The sequence below is a fragment of the Emydura macquarii genome, unplaced genomic scaffold, assembly GCF_026122565.2.
Source record: "Emydura macquarii macquarii isolate MOO-44397 ecotype Brisbane River unplaced genomic scaffold, CSIRO-AGI_Emac_v2 contig_1253, whole genome shotgun sequence".
NCBI lineage: Eukaryota > Metazoa > Chordata > Testudines > Chelidae > Emydura > Emydura macquarii.
Genome location: NW_027131390.1, coordinates 39926619 through 39950901, shown reverse-complemented (window position 1 = coordinate 39950901; position 24283 = coordinate 39926619). Strand labels below are relative to the sequence as shown.

Here is a 24283-nt window from a genome sequence, read left to right as displayed (position 1 = left end):
TAGATAGAGGCCCTCTGTCTCTTCAGTTCTAAAATAACTGTACAGGTAATGTGATATATATCTCTGTATTCTGAAACTTGGTTGCTTCTAGTGCATGCTATGATTATTTTATTACGTGAATCCGTGAAGAGGCAGGCAATTGCCATGTAGAGATCTTCACACCCTTCGATTCCTTCTCCCCTTCTCAATTTTTTTTTTCTGGTGACCTTGCTTTTTGTGTGAAGAAACCGAAAATAATTCATTGCTGTCTTTATCCAGTAGTTACAAAGTGGAAAACTAATTTAACTAAGATGCTAGATTAATAAAGTGGGATAGGAGGCTAACCTTTAGCAGACATAACTCTCCAGCCAAGCAATAAAAGAATATGCAAGGGAAGAAGGGCCAGAGTACAAACAATTCTATGTTGGATTGACTGCCATTTGCCTGAGATCAAAAGATGAATATTGGTGTAACCAGTTCACCAAAAACAGCTGGTAGGTGAGGAAAATCTCTTTCACCAAAAAATGTATGCCAGTAAACTTGCTCTGTATTCATATACCATATCACACTGTGAACTATTGAAATATCTCATAAATGTACTGTGGGAAAATATTGACTTTACAAACTTGCGTCATTAAACAAATGTTCTTAGGTAAACTTTCACACTACAAATAGTGAATGCTTTCATTTTAAATGAAAATTTTGGGATCATGCCTGTGCCTATCGTAGAAATTTCTCTCCTTAATCAGATAGAAATCCTATTAATTTGGATTTTATTATTTATATTACAGTAATGTAGAAGCCCCGATCAGGGTTTCGTTGTACTAGGTGTTGTACAAATAGGTAATTGGGCAGTCCCTTCCCTAAAGAGTTCACAGTCTTGATTTATGACAAGATGCTAAAAGTGGAGGAAACAAACAGGTAGGAGTGAGGAAAATGGAGGAGGAGATAACAAGTACCTATTATAAAACCTCTCAGTGCAAAAGGATATTATGTGACTAGCTTGTATCACACAGAACAGATGCAATATTGTAACTCTTCTTAATTTGAATTGTACTTTGTTTTCAGGAGGGTTTTTTGCCTTCCATTGGGTGAGATGAAAGTGAAAGACTTTTCATTCAGTCAGTGAATCTGAGAGAGAGATTCAGATCTTAGCAGATCTTATGACCATGTGTACACATCACAGCAAGTTCTCCTGAAATTTTACCTTGAGCCATTGGCTTCAACATTACCTTTCTCAAAAAAGTGCAAAAACATTAAACTAAGAAATGTTCTGGCAGCTATTTCTGGGTTCAAGTCCATATTAAACAATGAGCATTTGTCTTCCTCTCTATGAGAGAGCTACAATCCACCATGCCCGTCTCTACCTCCTGAAATTTATAGATACATGTGGAGAACACACTCTTCTTCAGCCATTACTGATTTGTTTAAATTATTCCTAGCAAATAAACTGGGCTACCTCAGCTCTGAACTTTGACTGGAACTGGCATTAGAATAAAATGATGCAGTTTATCTTTGGTTCTGTGTGGGTGTCTGAAGCATTTTCTGCTCCTCACTGTTCTGTGTTTGTCTCCTTTTTTTTTTTCCCCTGAAGGTTACTTGAGCATGCATTCTGCACTGAGCTCTCAGTCCTCTGTAGACAGTGAGCTAAGTACATCTGATGACTCCATCTCTATGGGATACAAGCTGCAGGACTTGACTGACGTCCAGGTTATGGCCCGCCTACAGGAAGAAAGTATGTGACAGCAATTTCCTTTCTGTGTTAGTCTTGTAATTGGAATTGTAGTGAAATGCAGATATTTCAACTGTCCACACATAGGAGAGTTTAATAGCCCACTTTGAACTTTCTACATTTTCTTTTATATTTTAACTTTAAGTTCTACAGATCTAAGATGTCCACCTAAACCTGGCAATAAGGTAACATTTTCAATTCACTACAAAAAATGATTGTGGAGGAGATTTTTTTCAAAGGTCCAAACTGGAGTTAGGTGTCTAACTACCATTTGTACCTTTAAAAATCTTACCGTCTGTGCCTAAATGAGGTTTTCTCTGCATTGAGACTTAAAACCATGTTAGCATTTTTCTAGAGAACCATGTTTTAAAATCTGTTTGCACCTTCCATGAAATATTTCATGTGTAGAGCAGAGGCTGAGTCAATAACAGTGCCAAAATTGAGAGAGCTGGAATTAGAACTTGGATTTTTAGCTCTGGTCCTGTGCTCAATCCATTTGACATGCTGCCAAGTGCAAAATATACCCATTGCCTCTTTTTTTATTTTAGGGGTCTGATCCAACTCCCATTCAAGTCAGTGGAATGATTCCCTTTGGAGTTAATAGCAATCTTTCCATTGACCTCATTGGAAGTTGGATTAGATCCTGGCTAAGAATTCTAGTCATACTTTTGCATGGAGTTGCAGAGGAGAAGCAAAGCCCTGGTCTACACTTACGTGGAGATTCGGTGGCAGTCGACGGGAGTTACGCAAACTACGCAGAGTAGCTTGTGTAACTCACGTCGACTGCTCTGCTTCCCTTCTGCGTGCTGTCTACACTGCGCTGTGCTGCGACTCAGCGTTACGCTACTTGAGGGGGTGGCTTACCAGCATTGACTTCCTGATCGATTGAGCGGGTCTACACTGACCGCTCAATCGATCCAGAAAGATCGATCTGGCGGTGGCGAATTTGCAGCCGTCAGTATAGACACGGCCAAAGAAATGTGGAGCAGTTGGGCTAGATAATAATTCCATTCTCCACTTTCTGTAAACCAGATTACTGCAGGGAGAGGTTTAGGTTCTTTTGTAAACCTTCTGGAAAATATTTACTTCCTTTGCTATTTGTTATTAGTAGTTTTAACTGTGTAAAACCTTAGTACAATTAGAACAGGAGACCAAAAAGCACAAATCAAGGGTCAGAAATATGATCCCTTTGCATTCATCTGCACTTTATTCCAATGATGCTTGTGAAGGAATGTACTCTACAGTGTTGAGTAAAGGCATCAAAATCTGGCCCCCAAGTACTTCAACATCATTTCTTATGGTCACTTAAAAAGAAAAATCCTACTCTCAAACCTAATAACTCATACATGGTGTTTCTAGAAGAGACTGGCAAGTGTTATTACAAGGCATGGGTGAGACCTCATCTGAAATGCTGTGTGCAGTTCTGGTCTCCTATGTTTAAGAAAGAGGAGTTCAAACTGGAACAGGTGCAGAGAAGGGCAAGAGGATGATGGGCTAGAATCCTGGCTGGGATGATTTAGTTGGGATTGGTCCTGCTTTGAGATCCCTCCAATGCTAATCTTCTATGATTCTATGATCAGAAGACTGGAGAACCTATCTTGAGAGGAGATTTAAGGAGCTTGGCTTGTTTAGCTTAACCAAACAAGCTCAGTCTTGAAGCCAGCTAGGCTTCTTACCCCCACTGCTCCCCTTGGAAAGCTGTTCCAGAACTTCACTCCCCTGATGGTTAGAAACCTTCGTCTAATTTCAAGTCTAAACTTTCTGATGTCTAGTTTATATCTATTTGTTTTGTGTGTCCACATTGATGCTGAACATAAATTAACTCCTCTCCCTCCCTTGTTTTTATCCCTCTTATGTATTTATAGAGAGCAATCATATCTCCCCTCAGCCTTTTTTGGGTTAGGCTAAACAAGCCACGCTCTTTGAATCTCCTCTCCTAAGGCACATTTTCCATTCCTAGGATTGTCCTAGTAGCTCTTCTCTGCACCTGTTCTAGTTTGAATTCGTCTTTCTTAACATGGGAGACCAGAACTGCACACACTATTCTAGATGAGATCTGACCAATGCCTTGTATAATGGTACTAACACCTCCCATCTCTACTGGAAATACCTCACCTGATGCATCCTAAGATGGCATTAGCTTTTTTCATGGCCACACCACATTAGTGGCTCATAGTCATCCTGTGATTAATCAATATGCCCAGGTCCTTCTCTTCCTCTGTCGCTTCCAAATGATGCGTCTCCAGTTTATAGCAGAAGTTCTTGTTATTAATCCCTGAGTGCATGACCTTGCACTTTCCACTATTAAATTTCATCCTATTTCTATTACTCCAGTTTACAAGCTCAACCAGATCTTGTTGTATGATATCCTGGTCTTTCTCTGTATTAGCAGTGCCTCCCAACTTTGTATCATCCACAAACTTCATTAGAACACTCCTACTTTTTGTGCGAAGGGCAGTAATAAAAAGATAAATAAGATCAGTCCCAAGATCAATCCCTGAGGAACTCCCCTAGTAACCTCTCTCCAGCCTGACAGTTCATCTTTCAGTATGACTCGTTGTAGTCTCCCCTTTAACCAGTTCCTTTTCCACCTTTCAATTTTCATATTAATCCCCATCTTTTCCAATTTCACTAATAATTCCCCATGTGGTACCGTATCAAATGGCTTGCTGAAATCTAGGTAAATTAGGTCCACTGCATTCCCTTTGTCTAAAAAAATCTGTTATCTTCTCAAAAAGGAGATCAGGTTGGTCTGGCACGATATACCTTTTGTAAAGCTATGTTGTATTTTGTCCCAATTACCATTAAACTCAATGTCCTTAACTACTTTCTCTTTCAAAATTTTTTCCAACACCTTCCATACTACTGAGGTCAAACTTACAAGCCTGTAATTACCCGGATTGTTTTTTTTCCCTTTCTTAAAATTAGGAATTATATTAGCAATTCTCCAGTCATACAGTACAACTCCCGAGTTTACAGACTCATTAAAAATCCTTGCTAATGGGCTTGCAATTTCATGTGCCAGTTCCTTTAATATCATTGGATGGAGGTTATCCAGCCCCCCAATTTAGTCCCAGTAAATTGTTCAAGTTTGGCTCCTACCTTGGATGTGTTAATTTCTACCTCTATATCAGCAAACCCATTAGACCCCCGCCACTATCCCTAAACTCTTTGTTAGCCTCATTAAAAACTGAGGCAAAGTATTTGTTTAGATATTGGGCCATGCCTAGATTATCCTTAACCTCCAACCTATCCTCCGTGCTTAGCGGTCCCACTTCTTCTTTCTTTGTTTTCTTCCTGTTTATATGGCTATAGAACCTCTTACTATTGGTTTTCATTCCCTTTGCAAGGTCTACTTGGCTTTTGGCATTTCTCACTTTGTCTCTACATGTTCTGATCTCCAAGAGATACCTTTCCTTGCTGATTCCTGCCATCTTCCACTCCTTGTAGACTTTCTGCTTTCTTTTAATCACCTGTCTGAGATGCTTGCTCATCCAGCTTGGTCTGCAACCCTTGCCTATGAATTTTTTCCACTTCCTTGGGATAGTTCCTGCAACTTTGACTTGAAGTAATGCCAAGCCTCCTCGACCTTTAGATCCATGAGTTCTTCAGCCCAGTCCACTTCCCTAACTAATTCCCTTTAATTTTTTTAAGTTAGCCCTTTTGAAATCAAAGACCCTAGTCACAGATCTATTTTTGTTTATCCTTCCATTTAGTTTGAACTAAATTAGCTCATGGTCGCTCGAACCAAGGTTGTCCCCTACAACCAATTCTTCTATGAGATCCTGACTATTCACCAATACCAAATCTAAAATGGCATCCCCTCTTGTTGGTTCAGCAACTATTTGATGAAGGAATCTGTCAGCTATCACATCCAGGAAAATCTGAGCCCTATTATTATTACTAGCACTAATCTTCCAGTCTATATCTGGGAAATTAAAATCTCCCATAATCACACAGTTCCCAGTAGTATTTACTTCATTGAAAATATTAAGGAGGTTTCTATCCATATCCAAATCAGATCCCGGTGGTCTGTAGCACACCCCCAAGCACTATCCCTGGGGAAGCTCTAGCAGTTTTCTTCCCCAGGGTCTAACTGATCACTGTATTTGGGGTTGGGAAGGAATTTCCCCCCAGAGATTGGCAGAGACCCTGGTTTTTTGGGTTTTTTTTTTGTTTTTTTTTTTGTTTTTTTGCTTTCCTCTGTAATGTGGGTCACTTGCTGGTGTGAATTATGGTAAATGGTGGATTCTTTGTAACTGGGAGTCTTCAAATTAAGATTTGAGGACTTCAGTAACTCAGCTAGAGGTTATGGGTTTATTACAGGAGTGGGTGGGTGAGGTTCTGTGGCCTGTGATGTGCAGGAGATCAGACTAGATGATTATGATGATCCCTTCTGGCCTTAAGGTCTGAGTCTGATAACTTAATAATAATAAAAAAGCTTGTTTATCCTGGTCTTATTAAAGCTCCAAACTTAACATTCTATCCAGAAAAATATGAAAAGATTGTGCAATTCAGATGACCTTCATAGTTACTCAGGGTGAATGGGGAAGAGAATGGTGTTATCCTGCAAATGAAGGTTAATGATGAGGAGCAGTTATTTCAGACAAAGGGGCTTTGAGAAAAGTATTGGTTAAATAGACGATTGCTTGCCTGTGCCTTTCAGTTTGGACAGAGGCTAGTATTTGAATGATAGAGAAAAAGGAGTAGTTTGTAATACAGCTGAGACTTCAAATAGGGATGGATTGCATATGTCAATGAAAAAAGAGATGTTTTAAGTTTGCAAATGGAAATACAAACCTTTCCAAGAACCTGTTGGAAAATCTGATAGTTTGCATTATGTAATTTTTGTACCTAATTTAAATATGCAATTGACTATGTTGCATCTTACTTCATATTAACCATGTACTTTAGCTGCTCATTATGAAAATTGCAGTCACAGCTACATGCTTAATTACTCCCTACAGCACACGTAATGCATTCTCTGAACACTAAACCTGTAAGTACATATACTCTTAACCCTGCAGTCTATAGAACAATAATTATGAATATTTCCCCCATCTATATCATATTATTATTCCCTTAGAGCAATACATCATAACTTGTGGCTGATTTTCATAAAGATGGTTCCACTGTCTTGTACCAAGTCCCAAAGACAAATTAATTAATGGTCAGAGTAGCACTTGTTAGTCCCTACTGTGGTGTGGCAGGGAAGTTGGTATAAAAATTATTGTGAATCTGACGTTGATTTCACATTTCCAGGTCTCCGCCAGGACTGTGCCTCAAGTTCTGCTTCAGTGTCCCGTCGTAGTTCCAGTGCTTCCCTTCACTCTCTGAGGAGAGGCACCTACAGTGACCAGGAGTTTGATACTTACAGCCTGGAAGACGAAGATGATTATGATTGTTCACTATCCTATCGTAGTGCTCACAGATACTCGCCATCTCCTCTCAGCTCCCCCCGTTGCCAGTCCCCTTCTACAGGTGCAGATTACGGCAGAACAACAACCTCTCGAATTCGACCCCCAAGAAGAGCTGTTCAAAGTCCAATGCAAGACCAGTTAAAATACACGAATAACGAAGGTAGGTTGGCTGTGAACTTTTTGATGTTATGTATTCAATAACTTGGAAATGATTAAGGGGAAGAGTGGCTGTTTCATGGAAACTACTCCTGTAATTAGTTACTTTACTTGTTTGCTCTGTAGTTTATTATTATTTTGAATTAAAAGGATAGTGTGCAATTTCCTAGGAATTGACTAAACAGTGTGAAGGCAATTAGATCTTCTACTATTTTATAATCTGTATTCTATGGAAAATTCATATTTAATTTCAGAGGAAATGCGCCATAGTATGCCTAACCTGGCTAGGACAAGCCTTCGCTCTCTGGAATCGGTAAGAAGCAGTCGGAGTCTGGAATCAGATCTGCAGATGCCCAGCAGCCGACAGTCCAGAATTCAGCAACCATCAACAAGTCAGTTCAGTTTATCATTTTATGAATGAAGCAGCAAAACTACTAGTTTTGCTCTTGGTTAAACTTAATTTGTCTGACTGCAGCTGAGGCTCTTAAAGGGCACAGCATTTTAAAATATTACTATTCTGGGGACGGCATTGCTAGCTCATTTCTCTTTTGTTTTTTTCCCCCCTCACTTTACATCTAGGTCTGACTCCCAATAAGTTCAGGTATTCCTCTAGTGCTGGGCAGTCTCCTTTAACAATCCGACAGCCAGTGAAAGCAGGGTCATGCACAAACTCTCTGTTAACGCCAAGGCAGCCAGTAAAAACCTCTAGTTACACCACTCCTACAAGTGGAGTCCGAAAGCCACAGTCTTCAGCTCTTTGTCCAGGATCTTCTAGTAGCAGTTCTTCCACTGCCAGAAGCAATAGTATGGCCACTGGAGCCAAAAATTCACCTGTTAAAATACGAACATCTGTTGGAGGAACTTCTACTCCGAAGAGCAAGCTGGCACAGCCATCCAAGAGGTAAGATCTTGAAATAAGTATAAAAATATTAAATGCACCTTAACAAATTTTCCTAACACTGCTGATGTCTGTGGTGCTTAAAGTGCATTTCACATCTATAAAATAATTGTGTAAAATGGTGTTGACCTCAGATGCACGTATAACAATACTTATTAACTCTTCAGTTAGGTCAAAATGACTTTTAATGCATAACAAGTAAACATAGCTTGACTTCCAGATCCCAGACTGAGCTTGCAAAACTCACATTTGTAAACTGGAAAAAAGAAAGTAATCCAGATTGATTGATACATTAATTATAGGTTCCCCTTATTCCCATTTTAAATTAAGTAGTTGCAGCTGGAATTTGTAAATTGGTCACTAAATCTCTATGCCTCAGAGGAAAAAAAACTATGTATTTACTGATGAATATAGTGCCTTTGACATGCATCACAGTGCTTTACAGAATTATAAACTGTTTTAATACTTTGAGAGCTTTAAAGGAAAGGCACTATAGAATTGCAAAGCACTTAACAAAGGGCAGGTAGAAAAACAGAGACCCAGAGAGATTAAGTGATTTGCCCAAGGTCACAAAGACCTTTGTGGTAGGAATAGCTTCAAACACCACAAAGATACAGTTCTTCTTTGAGTGCTTGCTCATGTGGATTCCATGTTAAGTGTGTGCGTGCCTACATGCATGGCTTCCGGAATCTTTTTGCACCTGCAGGGCCGGCTCCTGCGCCCCCTGGAGCCCTGTGCTCACGTGCTAGTATATGAGGTGCCGCCATCCCTACGCCCCCTCGTTTCCTTCTTTCTGCTTGTGGTGGTTACTGGAACACTCTCTTGCATTTGCAAGTGTTGGACAATTTGCCTTGTTTTCTAGTTGTAGTATAGTTTTTTCTAGTGTATATAGTTGGAGTACTAGTTGGTTCCCATATGGGACAGTGACCTGGGAATGGGGCATGCCCCAATCCCCAGGCTTCAGGCCATGTGCTACTTGCCACAAGCCCTTCCCTCTCAGCGATCCACACAACAGTTATCTAAAGTGCCTGGGGGAAGCACATAGGAAGGATAAGTGTAAGATTTGTCGGTTTCAGGCTGAGAACACAGAAGGACAGAGATCCTGAGAGACCTGTTTATGGAGGTGGCACTGAGACTGGCTTCTGAGCCGCCCTGTGCTGACTCGGTACTGAGCACATCTGCGTCAGCACACAATGCTCCACCGGGACCCTCCCGGCACCGCTCCGCTTCTCTGGCATCAAAGAAGCGACCGAAGAAGCGTGCGGAGAGGGGGCAATCCCCTGCTACTAAGAGCAAGAAAGCGGAGTCGAGCACAGGACCTTTGTTAGGCCAGCTGTCCGCATCAGAGGGGCAACACCCTAGCCCTGTGCCTAGGGCTCTGAGCTCGGCGAGGGAACTGCTGCCAACATCAGGGAGTGGCAGAGAGCCCCTCCAAGTAGTGGTGGTGTTGACACTGGAGGTGCTCCAAGCAGCCAGGGATCTGATGGCCCTGCCAATACCTCCCATGCCTAGGCATCCATCGGTGCAGGAACCCACGAGGACGCAAACATCTAAGGGAAAGCCTGCTGTGGGACCATCACAATGGACACTGGAGAAGCGTCACTTCCCAGATCCCCGGCGTCAATCAACATCACCCCGACATTGGACACCATCAGGGAGGCGGTCCCCAACCTCACGGAACCAGCATCAATCCTCCAAAACTCACTCCCGATCCCAGGAACCAAGACGTTTGTTTCTGGAGGGGCGGCACTGGTCCCGGTCCAGATCGCCTCGGCACTGGTCCTCATCTTCACAGTACTGTTCACCATTGGCATGGTACCGAATGTGAGATCCCCGTGAATCTACGGCCTCTCGCTCTCCAACACTGGGTTACTCATCGCACCATCGGTGCTCACTGCACCATTACCACGCCCAGGATACCCGGCACCGATCCCAGTCCCTGAGGCGATGCATGGGTGGAAGCACTATCAGCTCCGCCTTGGTCCCCAAGAGAGGATGCCTCTTCGGGCTCACAGGAAGAACATGCTACACGACTTTGTCATCGCCAGTCAATGATGCAAGTCCCATCAATGGGTCCTATGGCTAGGTTGGCCCCAAGGACAATGGCCAGCACAATGGCCATATTGGAACCGGGAGGAGTACCTGTGCTACCGGGTCCCCTTTCTTACCTGTCTTCTGAGAAGTGTTCTGTGCTGCCAACAGCCCAAGAGGGCAGTCAGGTTTTGGAATTAGACTCCAGCATTGAGGAGCGGGACCCGACCGCAGCCACAGACCCTCTGCAAGAAGAGGAATTGCCACCCCCCTGCTCAGGTGGTACCATCATCCTCATCCTGTCCAGACAAGGTGGTCGTGAGCTCGGGCCTGGCAGCCCCTTTGGATGATTCTGAGCCCACTAGGAACTCCTCAAAAGGGTGGCCTCCAACCTGGCAGAAGAGCTTAAAGCACCCCCAGACAAGCTCTTTGATGTTCTGGCAGCACCTGTGCTGGCCTGCCCATAAATGGAGTACTCAAGGTGATTAAGACTCTGTGGCAGATTCCTTCTTCCCTCTCACTGACTTCAAAGAGAGCCAAAAAGAAATACTACATCCTGGCGAAGGATTCAAGTATCTCTTTTTTTCCAGCCACCTCCAGGATCCCTAATGGTGACAGCCACAAACAAGCAGGATAGGCAGGTACAAGCGAGCATCACCCCCAAAAAATAGACGCCAAGAAACTGGACCTGTTTGGGAGGAAAATGTATTCCATGGCCAGCCTTCAGTTTAGGATATCTAACCAGCGAGCGTTATTGGGGCATTATAATTATAATATCTGAGAGTTGCTGATGAAGTTTAAGGACCTGTTGCCTCAGGAGTGAAACTAGGACTTTGCTGCCATCCTGGAGGAGGACAAAACAATGGCAGAGTTGCCTTACAAGTGGCACAGGATGCAGCAGATCCTGTGGCGAGATCAATGGCCTCTGTGCTGTCCATTCACCGGTGTTTGTGGCTGCAATCATTGGGGTTATCCCAGGAGGAGCAGTAGTTGATCCAAGACCTCCCTTTTGATGGTAATGCTTTGTTTTCGGAACAAACCGACACCAGATTCCATGGCCTTAAAGATTCAAGGGCCACCTTATGGTCACTTGGCCTTTATACACTGAAGACTCTAGAAGGCAGTTTCCACTCATTGCCACAGCAGTCCAGAATGCTGACTCAGGCACGTTACAGCTCCTACAGGAGAAAGGACAGGGACCGAGGATTCAAGCGTCATTGCCCTGGGCCTAACCAGGCTGCAAACCAACTGGACTGCTCCCACCACCCAAGTGGCCAGTGCCAGCCGTTTTGATGGGATGCCCAAGGACGGCAACTCAGTTTCAAGCCAGGATTTAGCCCCTCCTTTCTTCTTAAAATGCTTGTCCCCCTTCCACCCGGCATAGGACTGCATTACATCAGATTGTTGGGTCCTCACCACAATTTCAGTGGGCTACACCCTGCAGGTCTCCTCATTCCTTCCCTCCCCATGCCTCTTCAGGGACCCCTCTCATGAGCAACTCCTCGCCCAAGAGGTACAGACTCTCTTACAAGTTGGAGCAGTAGGGGAGATTCCTCCAGACATTAAGAGGAAAGGATTCTACTCCCGTTACTTCCTCATTCCCAAGGCAATGGGAGGTCTCAGACCCATCCTAGACTTGCATTGCCTCAACAAATATCTCAAGAGGCTGGCATTTTGCATGGTATCCCTTGCCTCTATCATCCCTTCCTTGGATCCAGGGGACTGGTACACCGCCCTCGACTTAAGAGATGCATACTTCCACATCTTGATCTTCCCAGGTCAGAGGAGATTCCTCTGGTTCATAGTGAATCGAACCCACTATCAATTTACGGCTCTACCCTTTGGCCTATTACCTGCCCCAAGGGTTTTCACAAAGTGCATGCCAGTGGTAGTGGCTTACCTAAGACATTGGGGAGTTCAGATTTACCCCTACCTAGATGACTGACTCATCAAGGGCCGATCACAGTCTCAGGTCTGTCACAGCCTGGACCTGGTAATGTCAACCTGCAAACACCTAGGCTTGCTACTAAACGAGCAAAAATCAATCCTCTTCCCAATCCAGCAGACAGAGTTTATTAGAGCGGTCCTCAACTCCATCCAAGTCAAGGCCTACGTTCCAGAGCCCCAGTTTTGAGTCATGTTGGATCTCATCAGACACATTCAGACCTTTCCTCTAATGACAGCAAGTACTTGTCTCAAGCTGTTGGGGCACATGGCAGCCTGCATCTATGTGGTCCGCCCTGCCCACCTCCACCTCAGGCCCCTGCAGTTGCGGTTGGCCTTGGTGTAGATCCCAAGCAGTCACAGCTTAGACCATATGGTCTCCATACCACCGCATATTTGGTCCTCACTGGATTGGTGGACAGACCCAGCTGTAGTGACGGAGGGCATGTCCTTCGAGGGCTGTCCCCATCGGTGACACTGGTTTCTGGCACCTCAGACCTATGTTGGGGAGCACACGTCGGAAATCTCAGCACCCAAGGAGTCTGGTCTCCAGAGGACCATAGCCTTCTTATAAATGTTAGGGAGTTCAAGGCTATTTGATTGGATTGCCAAGTGTTCCTTCCCTATCTTAGAGACCGAGCAGTCCAGATCTGAACAGACAACACTCCCACAATGTTCTGTGTCAACAAACAAAGTGGGGCCTACTTGTCAACACTTTGTCAGGAAGCTTGCCAACTGTGGGACTTCGCAGTGCAAAACAACTTTCAGATCATGGCCTCTCATCTCCTAGGGACCAGAAGCACGTTGGTGGACCTTCTCAGCAGGTCCTTCTCGTCTCGCCATGAGTGGTCCCTCCACCCAGAGGTTGAGAGCATGATCTTCTGGAGGTGGAGGACTCCCCAAGTGGACCTCCTCGCATCCGCATAGAACAAGAAATGCCATCAGTTCTGCTCGATCCATTGTCTAAACAAAGGCTTTGTCTGACACTTTCTTGATCCAATAGATGGATGCTCTAATGTATGCCTTTCCATCAGTGCTGTTAATCCAGAGTATTGTTGAAAATCAAGCGTAACAGAGCTGATGAAATCCTGATTGCCCCCTCCTGGCTATGCTAACATGGGGTCGGCCAGAACCAATGTCACCTCTTGCACCCAGGCTTAGCATCCCTGCACTTGATGGCATAGTGGCTGCATGGCTGAATGCAGATGAATGGCAGTGCTCAGTGGGAGTCCAACAGATTTTGTTGGGTAATAGAAAACCATCCACTAGGACTACATACCTGGTCAAGTGGAAGAGATTTGTTAACTGGGCCCTAAGCCAGAAAGTCCCTCCCTACAAGGCACCAATTCAACTTACCTTGGGCTATTTACTCCATCTCAGACTCCAGAGTTTAGCCCTTACAACATTGAAAGTCCATCTGGCGGCCATCTCAGCCTTTCATATATCCCCTCCCCCGATCCAGAGGAGGTCAATTTTTTCCCATGACATGATGGGCAGATTTCTTAAAGGGCCTGGAGAAACTTTACCCTCAGGTTAAGAATCTGATACCCTGTGGGATCTGAACCTAGTCCTGACAAGGCTTACAGCTCCCCCTTTTGAATCCTTAGCTACCTGCCCTCTAATGCTCTGCTCCTGGAAGGTGGCCTTCTTGGTGGCAATCACCTCCACTCGAAGGATTTCAGAACTCAGAGCTCTCATCTCGGAATCACCGTATATGGTTTTCTACAAGGACAAGGTACAGCTACATCCTCCCCCAGCCTTTCTGCTGGAAGTGGTGCCCCAATTCCACATTAATCAGGACACATTCCTCCCAATGTTTTTTCCCTAAGCTGCATAACTCTGACAAGGAACGTAGATGGCACACCCTTGATGTCAGATGGACTTTGGCCTTCTACATTGATAGAACTTCCGTAGATCTACACAGCTCTTCATTGCAGTGGCAGAAAGGATGTCTTCCCAACCGATCTCCTCCTGGGTAACTTCTTGCATCAAGTTCTGTTATGAGCAGGCAGGGGTACCGCCACCAGCAGTTGTTTCAGCCCACTCTACCAGGGCACGGGCTTCATCAGTAGCCTTCCTATTGCACGTACCAATCCAAGACATTTGCAGAGCAGCTACCTGGTCGTCGGCCCACACCTTCACGACTCACTATGCCATCATCCAGCAGGCCCAAAATGATGCCAGTTTCAGAAGAGGAATGCTAAGGACAGCATGTCCATGAGCTCCGAGCCCACCTCCAACGATACTGCTTGTCAGTCACCTAACATGGAATCTACATGAGCAAGCACTCGAAGAATAAAAGTCTGTTACTACCTTCTGTAACTGTTGTTTTTTGAGATGTGTTGCTCGTGTCCATTCTATGACCCGCTGTCTGTCCCCACCATCAGAGTAGATGGCAAGAAGGAACTGAGTGGGAGTAGGGCCAGCGGTGCCTCATATACCAGTGCATGAACGCAGGACTCCAGGGGGTGCTGGAGCCAGCCCTATGGGTACTGCTAAGGCAAAAAGATTTCGGTAGCCGTGCATGTGAGCTCATGCACACCTAACATGGAATGTACATGAGCAACACATCTCGAAGAACAGTTACAGAAGGTTAGTAACCGTCTTTCCTCTGGAGAGGAGGATGGTCTAGGGCAAACTACGGGCCGCATACGGCCCATCTGAGCTTTCAATCAGGCCCTCCAGCTCAACCGGTGGTTGCGGCGTGGCAGCGGCCGCTCCCTCTCCCAATTTCACCCCTTCCCCTCTCCCACCACGTGGGCCAAGTGGCACTCTGGCTGGAGCCCGGTGGCCATTCCCCCCCTTTTTCCCTCCCCCTGCCCCTTTCCCATCACGTGGGCTCCCAGCCCCAAGCAGTGCAGCACGGTGGCCGCACAGTCCCACCTCTTCCCCCCCACCTCTCTGTATGGCCCAACATGCAATTTCTATATGCAGGTGTGATCCTCGGGCCAAAACGTTTGCCCACCCCTGGTCTAGTGGTTAGGGGAATAGCCTGGGACTTAGGAAACTTGGGCTCAATTTCCTGCTCTACCACAGATTCCCTGTGTGACCTTGCATAAGTCATTGTTTCTCTGTGCCTCAGTTCACCATCTTTAAAATTGGAACTTTTATTTCCTTATTTCACTGAATGCTATAACTCACAGGCACATTGTGATGTGGAAATGGGGGCTACTGAAGTACCTCAGATAGCTGAAGTCTATATAAGAAGCTATATGGTAATTTGGATAATGGTAACAGTTAGATTTTGACTTGGCATATGTGCCTGTGCACGGGAGTAAGAATCCCTTCATACACCTGCAAGTTGGCAAGAAAAGAGTGAAGTCTTGGTTCTGCTCTCACCATGCTGGCCAGCATAGTGAACCATAATTTTGCTGTTGGTATATTCTAACAGAAAAAATCTATACCCAACCACTACTATACCCCTAGCAAGGGGGAAGCTGGGAGGGTCTGAAGTAGTGTCTTCCAAGACTACTTCTCGGGTGAGGCAGCTTATGCACCACCTCTAATTCAGGGCTCTGCCCAAAGGCAAAATCTAGTCATAAGGTAACAGAAGAATTCAGGTAGGTGGAATTAAATTAAAAAAAAAACAAAACAGAATTTGATCAAAATGCTGGTGTCAATACTCACTCCTCCCTTTAAAAACTGCACTGAGATCTCTAATGAACCTGACTGACTAGAAGTCTAGTCTGTTTCCTCTAAGACTATACCAGCAGGATGGTGCCCAAAAATCTTTCTGGGGAACTACTTCATTTGCGAGCTAGAGGGAAGAGTTCCACTTGCTGAATCACTTGTATTACTACTTCTGCCTTTTTTGTAAACGTTGGAGTTCAAAAAATGTTTTGACTGGGCCAGATCCTCCTTAGCTTGGAAGATCTGAGGCTCCTGCCCAAATTATGACTGCAAGCCAGTATAAAAACATATAATCTACTTGTTCACCACTGAAGAGGGATTTGAAAAATAGAGCTGACTTAAAATATTTTTAACAAATCTCTTTTGTACATACATGCCACTTCAGCAACTTCTTAAAGAGCCACACAACTGGGTGAAAAGCAAGAGATGTGTAATGCCTCTGAGCAGTTGGGCCCATTAGCATTATACAAAATGAGTGTGCATGTTGTGTTTGGGGAAAACATCTCCTGGCACCAAAAATGTAAACAGAGAAGTCAACTGCCTCTTCTTCGTCCTATTCCTGCCCATGCAAACTTTCTTTTGAGTAGTGACCTGAGAACCCCTCATTGCTAATTGATTGCTGGAAGCTGTGCCTGAGAGAATTGTATGGATGGCAGAAAATCAAATAATCTTCCTTCACTTTGTGATTTCAGTGTTCAGTTGGAATCTGCTTTAATTTACACATGCCTAGATAGGATAACAGCTAAGAAGGATAATTCTTTGCACTTTCCTCGCAATCCTGTGAATTACATATTATCCCCATTGACAAATGGGTGGACAGACAGAGGTGAAATGATTACCTAGTATCAGTAAGCCAGTGGCTAGATCAAGGAAGAGAACTCCGATCTCTTGGATTCAAGCTTTCTTCTATCCACTCAACCACACAACTTCCCAGATGAAGCATGCAGCTGGGGTCATCTCTAATGTGTTCTCTCCCCAGTGGAAAGCTCATTTTTAAAATGGCTTCTTCTCTTGCTTAATGGGACACTATGGTTAAATATAGGTCCTACTTAAAAATACTTTAATACTTAAAGTGCCTTCATAATCCTGTCAAGTGTTTCCCTTAAAACAAGCGCTGTAACACTGGTAACTTCTCTCCTGGCTTCCTTCAGCTAGCTGTACCAATCATGCCATCCTCATGTAGTCTGGTCTTATTAACTGGAAGGGTATTTAAAATCCAAAACAGCCTTTGAATGGCCTGATTTCTCCATTATCCTGAACCTTCTGTAGCCATTTACACCAGTGCAAAGTGGTTATAAATTCTGCTTGGATAGCGTTACTCCCATTTTGCACTGGTGTAAATATCTACATAAGGACTAAGGCAATGGACAGTCTGGCTCCATGTCCCTGAAGAACTCAGCTGGTAAGTTTCTTTATGTGGTCTTGTCTCTCACATAAAGCAAAAATAGAATGGAGAATAGCATTCACCTGTGAATGAAAACCAAAATACAGCTGGAATATTAAAATGGAGTATTATATAATATATTCGTTTATATAATTTAACGAGGCTCTCCATGTGTTCTGATCTGCAGCTGTTGAAATTGCAACAGAGTCCATCTCCATGCCAGAATTGTTTAGTTTTAAAAATTTCCTAGCACTTACAGCTTCTAAGATAACCTTCCAATTGCAGCTGTGTAAAACTATGTAGAGCTGACTTCCTGAAGTCTGCAGACAGGCTGAAACAGCTCAGAAAGAATCATAGAATATTAGAGTTGGAAGGGACCTCAGTCATCTAGTCCAACCCCCTGCTCAAAGCAGGACCAGCCCCAACTAAATCGTCCCAGACAGGGCTTTGTCAAGCCACACCTTAAAAACCTCTAAGGATGGAGATTCCACCACCTCCCTAAGTAATCTGTTCCAGTGCTTCACCACTCTCCTAGTGAAAAAGTTTTTCCTAATACAGAGATCACTCAATAATTGTCCTGTTCTTTTAATTTCCTCTGAAGCATCTGCCATTGGCCACTGTTGGAAGACAGGATCCTGGGCTAAATGGACCATTGGTATGACACAGTATGGTCATCCTATGTCCAACTTAAAACCTTTTTCAGTGTTACTTCAGCCTGTCTCTTGAACCAACATACCACAAAACCCGGGACTGGGTTTAATAATTGGTCTTCATTAGTGTGAGTGTAGCAGGGAACTACTATCCTGACGGTAAGTTACGACTGTAGGGCAGGTGCTAAAATTCTGTGGTAAGATGGATTTTGTAAAAGCAAAGTTTTAGCGTTCAGTCTCAAGGCTTGGAGCACTAATACATTTATCTACCAATCTATGCTTTAATGAGTGTTTCATTTCTTGCTGCTCTTTTTTACTGTACCCCTGTGCATCAGTCTGTCTAATAATGCACTGGCTTTTTTGTGTGGTAAACATAGATTTCCTCAGTCAACAAAGACCAGTTCGACAACTGCTGATGATTCCTGGAAGGATGGGTGTTACTGAGCTACCCCAAAGAAACTGATAGACTGCCAAACATCTGGATGAAGCAGAACCCCAGCTGGCTGGGCATGAGAACGTTATTTCAAAACACCTCTCCCCAGATCCATTACATAGGACTAACTTGTATGTTTTCCCCATCTTTTGAATGCAAACTACTCCCTTGTCTTCATTTATTTTACCAAGAGCTTGGCCTCCTTGGACAACTTTTTCCTTACTGTGTCCTACTGTTCACAATATACTACTAAAGCCTGAAAAACATCAGATGAAGACTGTTTGACTATAGCCTTTGTGTCTTTAGTACAAACTTCTACCTGCAGTCTGATGTTGGAAGAGACATTAACTGAGATTCAATATGATCTGTTCATGTGGAAATTTGCTTGGAAGGGCACACATGGTCATATTTGTGCTATCAAGAAATTTCAACCCACTGCACTTCTTTGTTGCAAAGCAGTGGTTTGCAGATTAGAGAAATAGTTGTATAGGTGTCTGAGAATGAGGTGGTGTTTTTTTAAATTCACCTGGTATAATCTAACTTTTGCCTGAAGCTCAAAAGTTTTTTGTACTTGTTCCTGTATAGAATGTATTTCTTCCCTGCTACTTTTTATTCGTTTGTTCTAGAAGATAAAGCAGTTTTTATAACTCAGTAGTGCACTTCAAAAGATGTTTGTATCTGTATGTGCATCACCCAGTAGAAGTTCACAAATGAAGGAGTAGTACACAATATTTGTGTGGGTTTATGAACAGGCAGTCACACTTCAGTGGGTGGTACTTATAAACTATCCATCATCTTGCAGTATTTGCTGTGTTCCATAACTTTACTAGGAAATACCAAACATGGATAAACTGAACTACTGCAGGTGAGTCTGGTTCTTCATGGCCCCCATTATACATTGGAGAGAAGCTATTGCACTTGAAGTGTTTCCCTCCATAATCTACCCACTCCCAGTTGGTAACAAGTGCTCTTTATGGACTTTATAAAACTTTTCTACTGCCTTTTTTCATACAAAGGAATCTGTTTAAACTGTGTCCCTGTCCTCAGCAAATTAAGGAGGTTACAGATTCAATCATAGTTTCTGAAATATGCACTGGTAATAGAGCCATCAGTGTGATTTGATATTGTAGTTCATTAAAAATGCAAAGGTGCTGAAACTAGATATGCCTTTAATTAGTAAACTTTGTGGTAGTATTTTTATTAAAAAGTTAGTGGGGAGAGGGACTTTTCAGGCAGAGGGACAAAAATCTCCAGTTCTACAGATCTCAGGAATGAATTCTTTTCAGAAACATAGGTTAATCACTACAGCCCATTTTTACTGTCTACCTATTGACTACCTACTTTATTTGCATTACAAGATTCCATTTAGCAATTACATACAGATAAATTAAAATTGGTGATACATTCCAACTCAGGCCGGAGCCTTAAACCAATGGGAATGTCATTTTAGAAAACTTCGGAGAAATAAAGGAAGCAAAGTTACCAAAACAAGGGCAAGCAATCCTACTGTTTCTGCAGGAACCAACCCTTATGGCACAGTGTAGTGAGTGTGATAAACTGCAGAAACAGATAGTCATAGACTCCAAGGCCAGAAAGGATCATTGTGATCATCTAGCCTGAGCACCAGTAAACACAGGCACCAAAACTTCTAAAATTTTTAGAGCAGTTTTTAGAAAAACAACCACTCTGGATTTAAAAATTGTCAATGATGAAAAATGCCCCATGATCTTTGGTTAATTATTTTCACTATTAAATAGAATCATAGAGTTGGAAGGGACCTCAGGAGGCCATCTAGTCCAACCCCCTGCTCAAAGCAGGACTAACCTCAGCTATATCATCCCAGCCAGAGCTTTGTCAAGCCTCAGCTTAAAAACCTCTGAAGATGGAGATTCCACCACCTCCCTAGGTAACCCATTCCAGTGCTTCACCACCCTCCTAGTGAAAAACTTTTTCCTAATGTCCAACCTAAACCTCCCCCCCTGCAACTTGAGACCGTTGCTCCTTGTTCTGTCATCTGCCACCACCGAGAACAGCCTAGCCCCATCCTCCCTGGAACCCCCTTTCAGGTAGTTAAAGGCCACGATCAAATCCCCCCTCATTCTTCTCTTTTGCAGACTAAACAAGCCCAGTTCCCTTAGCCTCTCCTCATAAGTCCTGTGCTCCAGCCCCCTAATCATTTTTGTTGCCCTCCGCTGTACTCTCTCCAACTTGTCCACATCCTTTTTGTAGTGGGGGGCCCAAAACTGGACACAATACTCTAAATGCGGCCTCACCAATGACGAATAGAGGGGAATAATCACTTCCCGTGACCTGCTGGCAATGCCCCTCCTAATGCAGCCCAATATGCTATTAGCCTTCTTGACAACCAGGGCACACTGCTGACTCATATCCAGCTTTTTATCCACTGTTGGTCCTTTTCTGCAGAGCTGCTGCCTAGCTCGTCGGTCCCCAGTCTATAGCTGTGCATGGGATTCTTCCTTCCTAAGTGGAGGACTCTGCACTTTTCTTTGTTAAACCTCCTTAGATTTCTTTTGGCCCAATCCTCCAGTTTGTTTAGGTCCTTCTGTATCCTATCCCTACCTTCCAGGGTATCTACCACTCCCCCCAGCTTAGTGTCATCTGCAAACTTGCTGAGGGTGCAATCTACCCCATCTTCCAGATCATTAATGAAGATGTTGAACAAAACCGGCCCCAGGACCGACCCCTGGGGAACTCCGCTTGTGACCGGTTGCCAGCTAGACATGGAGCCATTGATCACTACTCATTGAGCCCTATCCTCTAGCTAGTTCTCTATCCATTTTATAGTCCATTCATCCAACCCATACTTTTTTAACTTACTGTCTCTCACAGTATTCTTATCAGCATCAAAAGCTTTGCTAAAGTCAAGGTATATCACATCCACCGCCTTCCCTACATCCACAGAGCCACTCACCTCATCATAGAAAGCAGTCAGGTTGGTCAGGCATGACTTGCCCTTGGTGCATCCGTGTTGACTGTACCTGATCACCTTCCTCTCTTCCAAGTGCCTTAAAATGGATTTCTTAAGGACCTGCTCCATGATTTTTCCAGGGATTGAAGTGAGGTTGACCGGTCTGTAGTTCCTTGGATCCTCTTTCCTCCCTTTTTTGAAGATGGACACTATATTTGCTTTTTTCCAGTCCTCAGGGACCTCCCCCTGTTGCCACGAGCTTTCAAAGATAATAGCCAATGGCTCTGAAATCACCTCAGCCAATTCCCTCAGCACCCTCGTGTTTGTCTGAATTTGCTTAGCTTCAGCTTCCACCCAATGGATTATTATACATTTCTCTGCTAGAGTGAGCAGCCTTTAATATTTGTTCCTTGTGTTTGTACACTAATCAAATCACACCTTAATCTCTCTGTTAAACTAAATAGGCTTGAGGAGCTCAGTGGCTATAAAACAGGTTTTGTCTTCAGTCATTCTTGTGGCTCTTGTAAACTGCCTAGTTTATTAACACCCTTCTTGAATTGTGGACACAATATTCCAGCAGAGGTTTGCACCTCCAAATACAGGGGTAAAATAACATTGTAATTCCCCTATTTATGCATCCAAGGATCAGAGTAGCCCTTTTAGCCACCGTGGTGGTGCACTGGGCCCTCTGATTCAGCTGTTTGCCTACCCTGTCTGTCAAATTTTCAATGGCCTTGGATTGAGGTCTCCCCACCCTATCACCTCACTGGCCTACATCCTTTGTTCCTAGATGTAGTCATTTACAAGTATTAAAATACATAGTTGGCTTGTGCCCTTTACCAAGTAATCAATAGCGGCAGTTGCATGCACAGACCTTTGATAGTCTAATGCAGTGGTTCTCAAGCAGGGGTCCGTGAGCCAGTTTCAGAGGCAGCCTGGGCCTATGGGTGGTGTTGGAGGTGAAACGGGGGGGTGTTACCCCACCAACTGCAGTGCCTTCACCAGACCAGGGTAGTGCTGAGGGCAGCTCCCTCCCCTCTTCCCCCCCAGCTCGGAAGCTGGAGCTGGTACTGAGGAGTAGCTGGTGCTCTGGCTAGTACCATGGCAGAGGCAGCCACACTGCTCCTCCTCCTCCTGCTGCTTGTGTCCAGGGCAGCAGCCATGGCTACTACTCAGCTCCTAGTCTCCTTTGACTACTCATGAATTGGGGGGGACCCAGCTCCAGGGCCAATAGAGCCTTCAAGAATCAGTGATGTGGGGGATGGGGGGGAAGAGGGAGTGCATGTCCATGCTACCCTCTTTGGGTCAGTGGTATGTGTCCTCACCAGCTGTGCTTCACACCTAAGAGGGCCATGATGGGGACCTGAGAGCCCAGCTGCCCCCCTGGGCTGACCCTTCCCTGCCAGGAACAGGGGAGAAGGCATCTGGGGGCCTGCTGCCCCAGCTTCTCAGCCCTCCCCCTGCCTGATCCCTGCTAGGAGGCAGGCAGCCTTGTATATTTCACAGCTCTAGCATAAAGCTGTGAAATTGACAAGCAAGCCAACAGGGGCAGGGAGAAGTGGGGTCCAGCCAGCTCTCCTCCCCTCACCATTCCCTGCCAAACATGGGGTCCAGCTGCCTAGGGCTTCTCACAAACAGCCACAACCAAGGTCCAGCTGCCCAGTTCTCCAGGGCCCAGGTGGGCTCTCTAGGTGCCTGGCTTTCTTGTCAATTTCAGGCTCCAGGAGCCATGAAATTGACAGGAGAGCTAACAGCCAATGAGTCATCCTAACTCCACCACCTTAAATCCTATGCCTCATGGCAGTGGAGTTGTGGCAGTGTAGTAGGACACTTACATCGGCAGGGCAAGACTGTAGGGTAGACACTGACATAATTAGGTCCATGTAAGCTGCCTTAACTGCATAGCATAGACCAGGCCTAATTCTGTAGAAAGACACTAACCACTGCTTGGTTTGGCTGGAGTTAAAGCTGGTCTTATCCAATAGAACGAAATACTTCTCTCTCACACTAATTTAGATGTACTATATTTGATACTAGCTTCACTTAAACCTACAGTAGAGTGTGCTCAGATGTGCAGAGGGGAGATAGAAGGGTGGAAAATGGAAGGTGAGCTATAATTGGTAGTGGGTGTAGCTCAGTTTAAGGCATCTGTTCCAGAACTCCAGCTTCAGAGCGCAATTGTTCAAGGAGTAGCTGGATGCAACTGAAGCAGTAGATTGTGTTTGAAGAGGACATTAGCTTAACAACAATCACCTGAACACTAAAGCTAAAGAATTGCCATAGGAAGATTTGAACTAAAAGCAAGTGTTGGCCTAGAAGGTATTGGAATTGATTAACAGGCACCTAAGTTTCAGGTGGCTGCTTTAAAGAGGTATCTCTGATGTAAGGATGTCTTTACGAAGTTGCCTTTCCATCTGTTACCTAGGGACAAGGTAGTTTTCACATGGTTACTCCTATTGAAGAAGGCAGTTTTAATGTTAGCAGGGGGAAGTAAACCATCTAAACTCATTGCGTCTATGATTGTTTCATTAGCTAATGTAAGAAAACATTTTCTTAAAGATGAACTTTAAGAAATACTACTGACTTGGTTTTAACGACTGACTGCTGATGACTAGCCCTTCTCCGCTTACTAGCTCAAATCACTGAGAAAGAAGGAAAGAACTAGACTTAGTCCAGTTCCTTGTCTATATTTAGTCATTGAGATTGAGGGTGCTTGCTTATCTATACCAAAATTAAACTGGGTAAGACAGTGAAGGGAAAGGACAAATCATGTCCTCGTGAGAGCAAACATACCATGGAGTGACTCATTTATCCATCCTCTACCTACTGCAGATTTGTCATGTCATTTTAAATATCAAGCCTGAGATCTTGTCTGAGAAAATGTATAGACAACTTAGTTAAAATGGCACACCTACACTGGACAAGGGAAGGTTAAATTGATTTAACTTCACAATTTACTGCAAATTAAACTAATATAGGATTAGTCAATATTAAGGGTTTGCATGGACTTTGTTAGAATCTAGTTATCATCGTAACTTCTATAGCCAAGGCAGCTGCCTGCAGCTGTACTCTCTTCTTGCCCTAGACTGTGTTTTCT

General features: G+C 44.2%; 1 protein-coding gene across 5 annotated transcripts in view; it reads left to right on the top strand.

Annotated features, from left to right (window-relative positions):
• Positions 1-18908, top strand: part of LOC137153351 (SLAIN motif-containing protein-like) — a 54053-nt gene extending 35145 nt beyond the window's left edge. For all 5 annotated transcript variants that reach the window (XM_067548572.1, XM_067548569.1, XM_067548570.1 and 2 more), the window contains 5 exons: positions 1574-1714; positions 6974-7291; positions 7542-7679; positions 7867-8188; positions 18202-18908. In XM_067548572.1, coding sequence (XP_067404673.1) covers positions 1574-1714; positions 6974-7291; positions 7542-7679; positions 7867-8188; positions 18202-18268 — 986 coding nt within the window. In that variant the 3' untranslated portion in view covers positions 18269-18908. The remainder of the gene's footprint in view (positions 1-1573; positions 1715-6973; positions 7292-7541; positions 7680-7866; positions 8189-18201) is intronic.
• The last annotated feature ends 5375 nt before the right edge of the window (positions 18909-24283 follow it).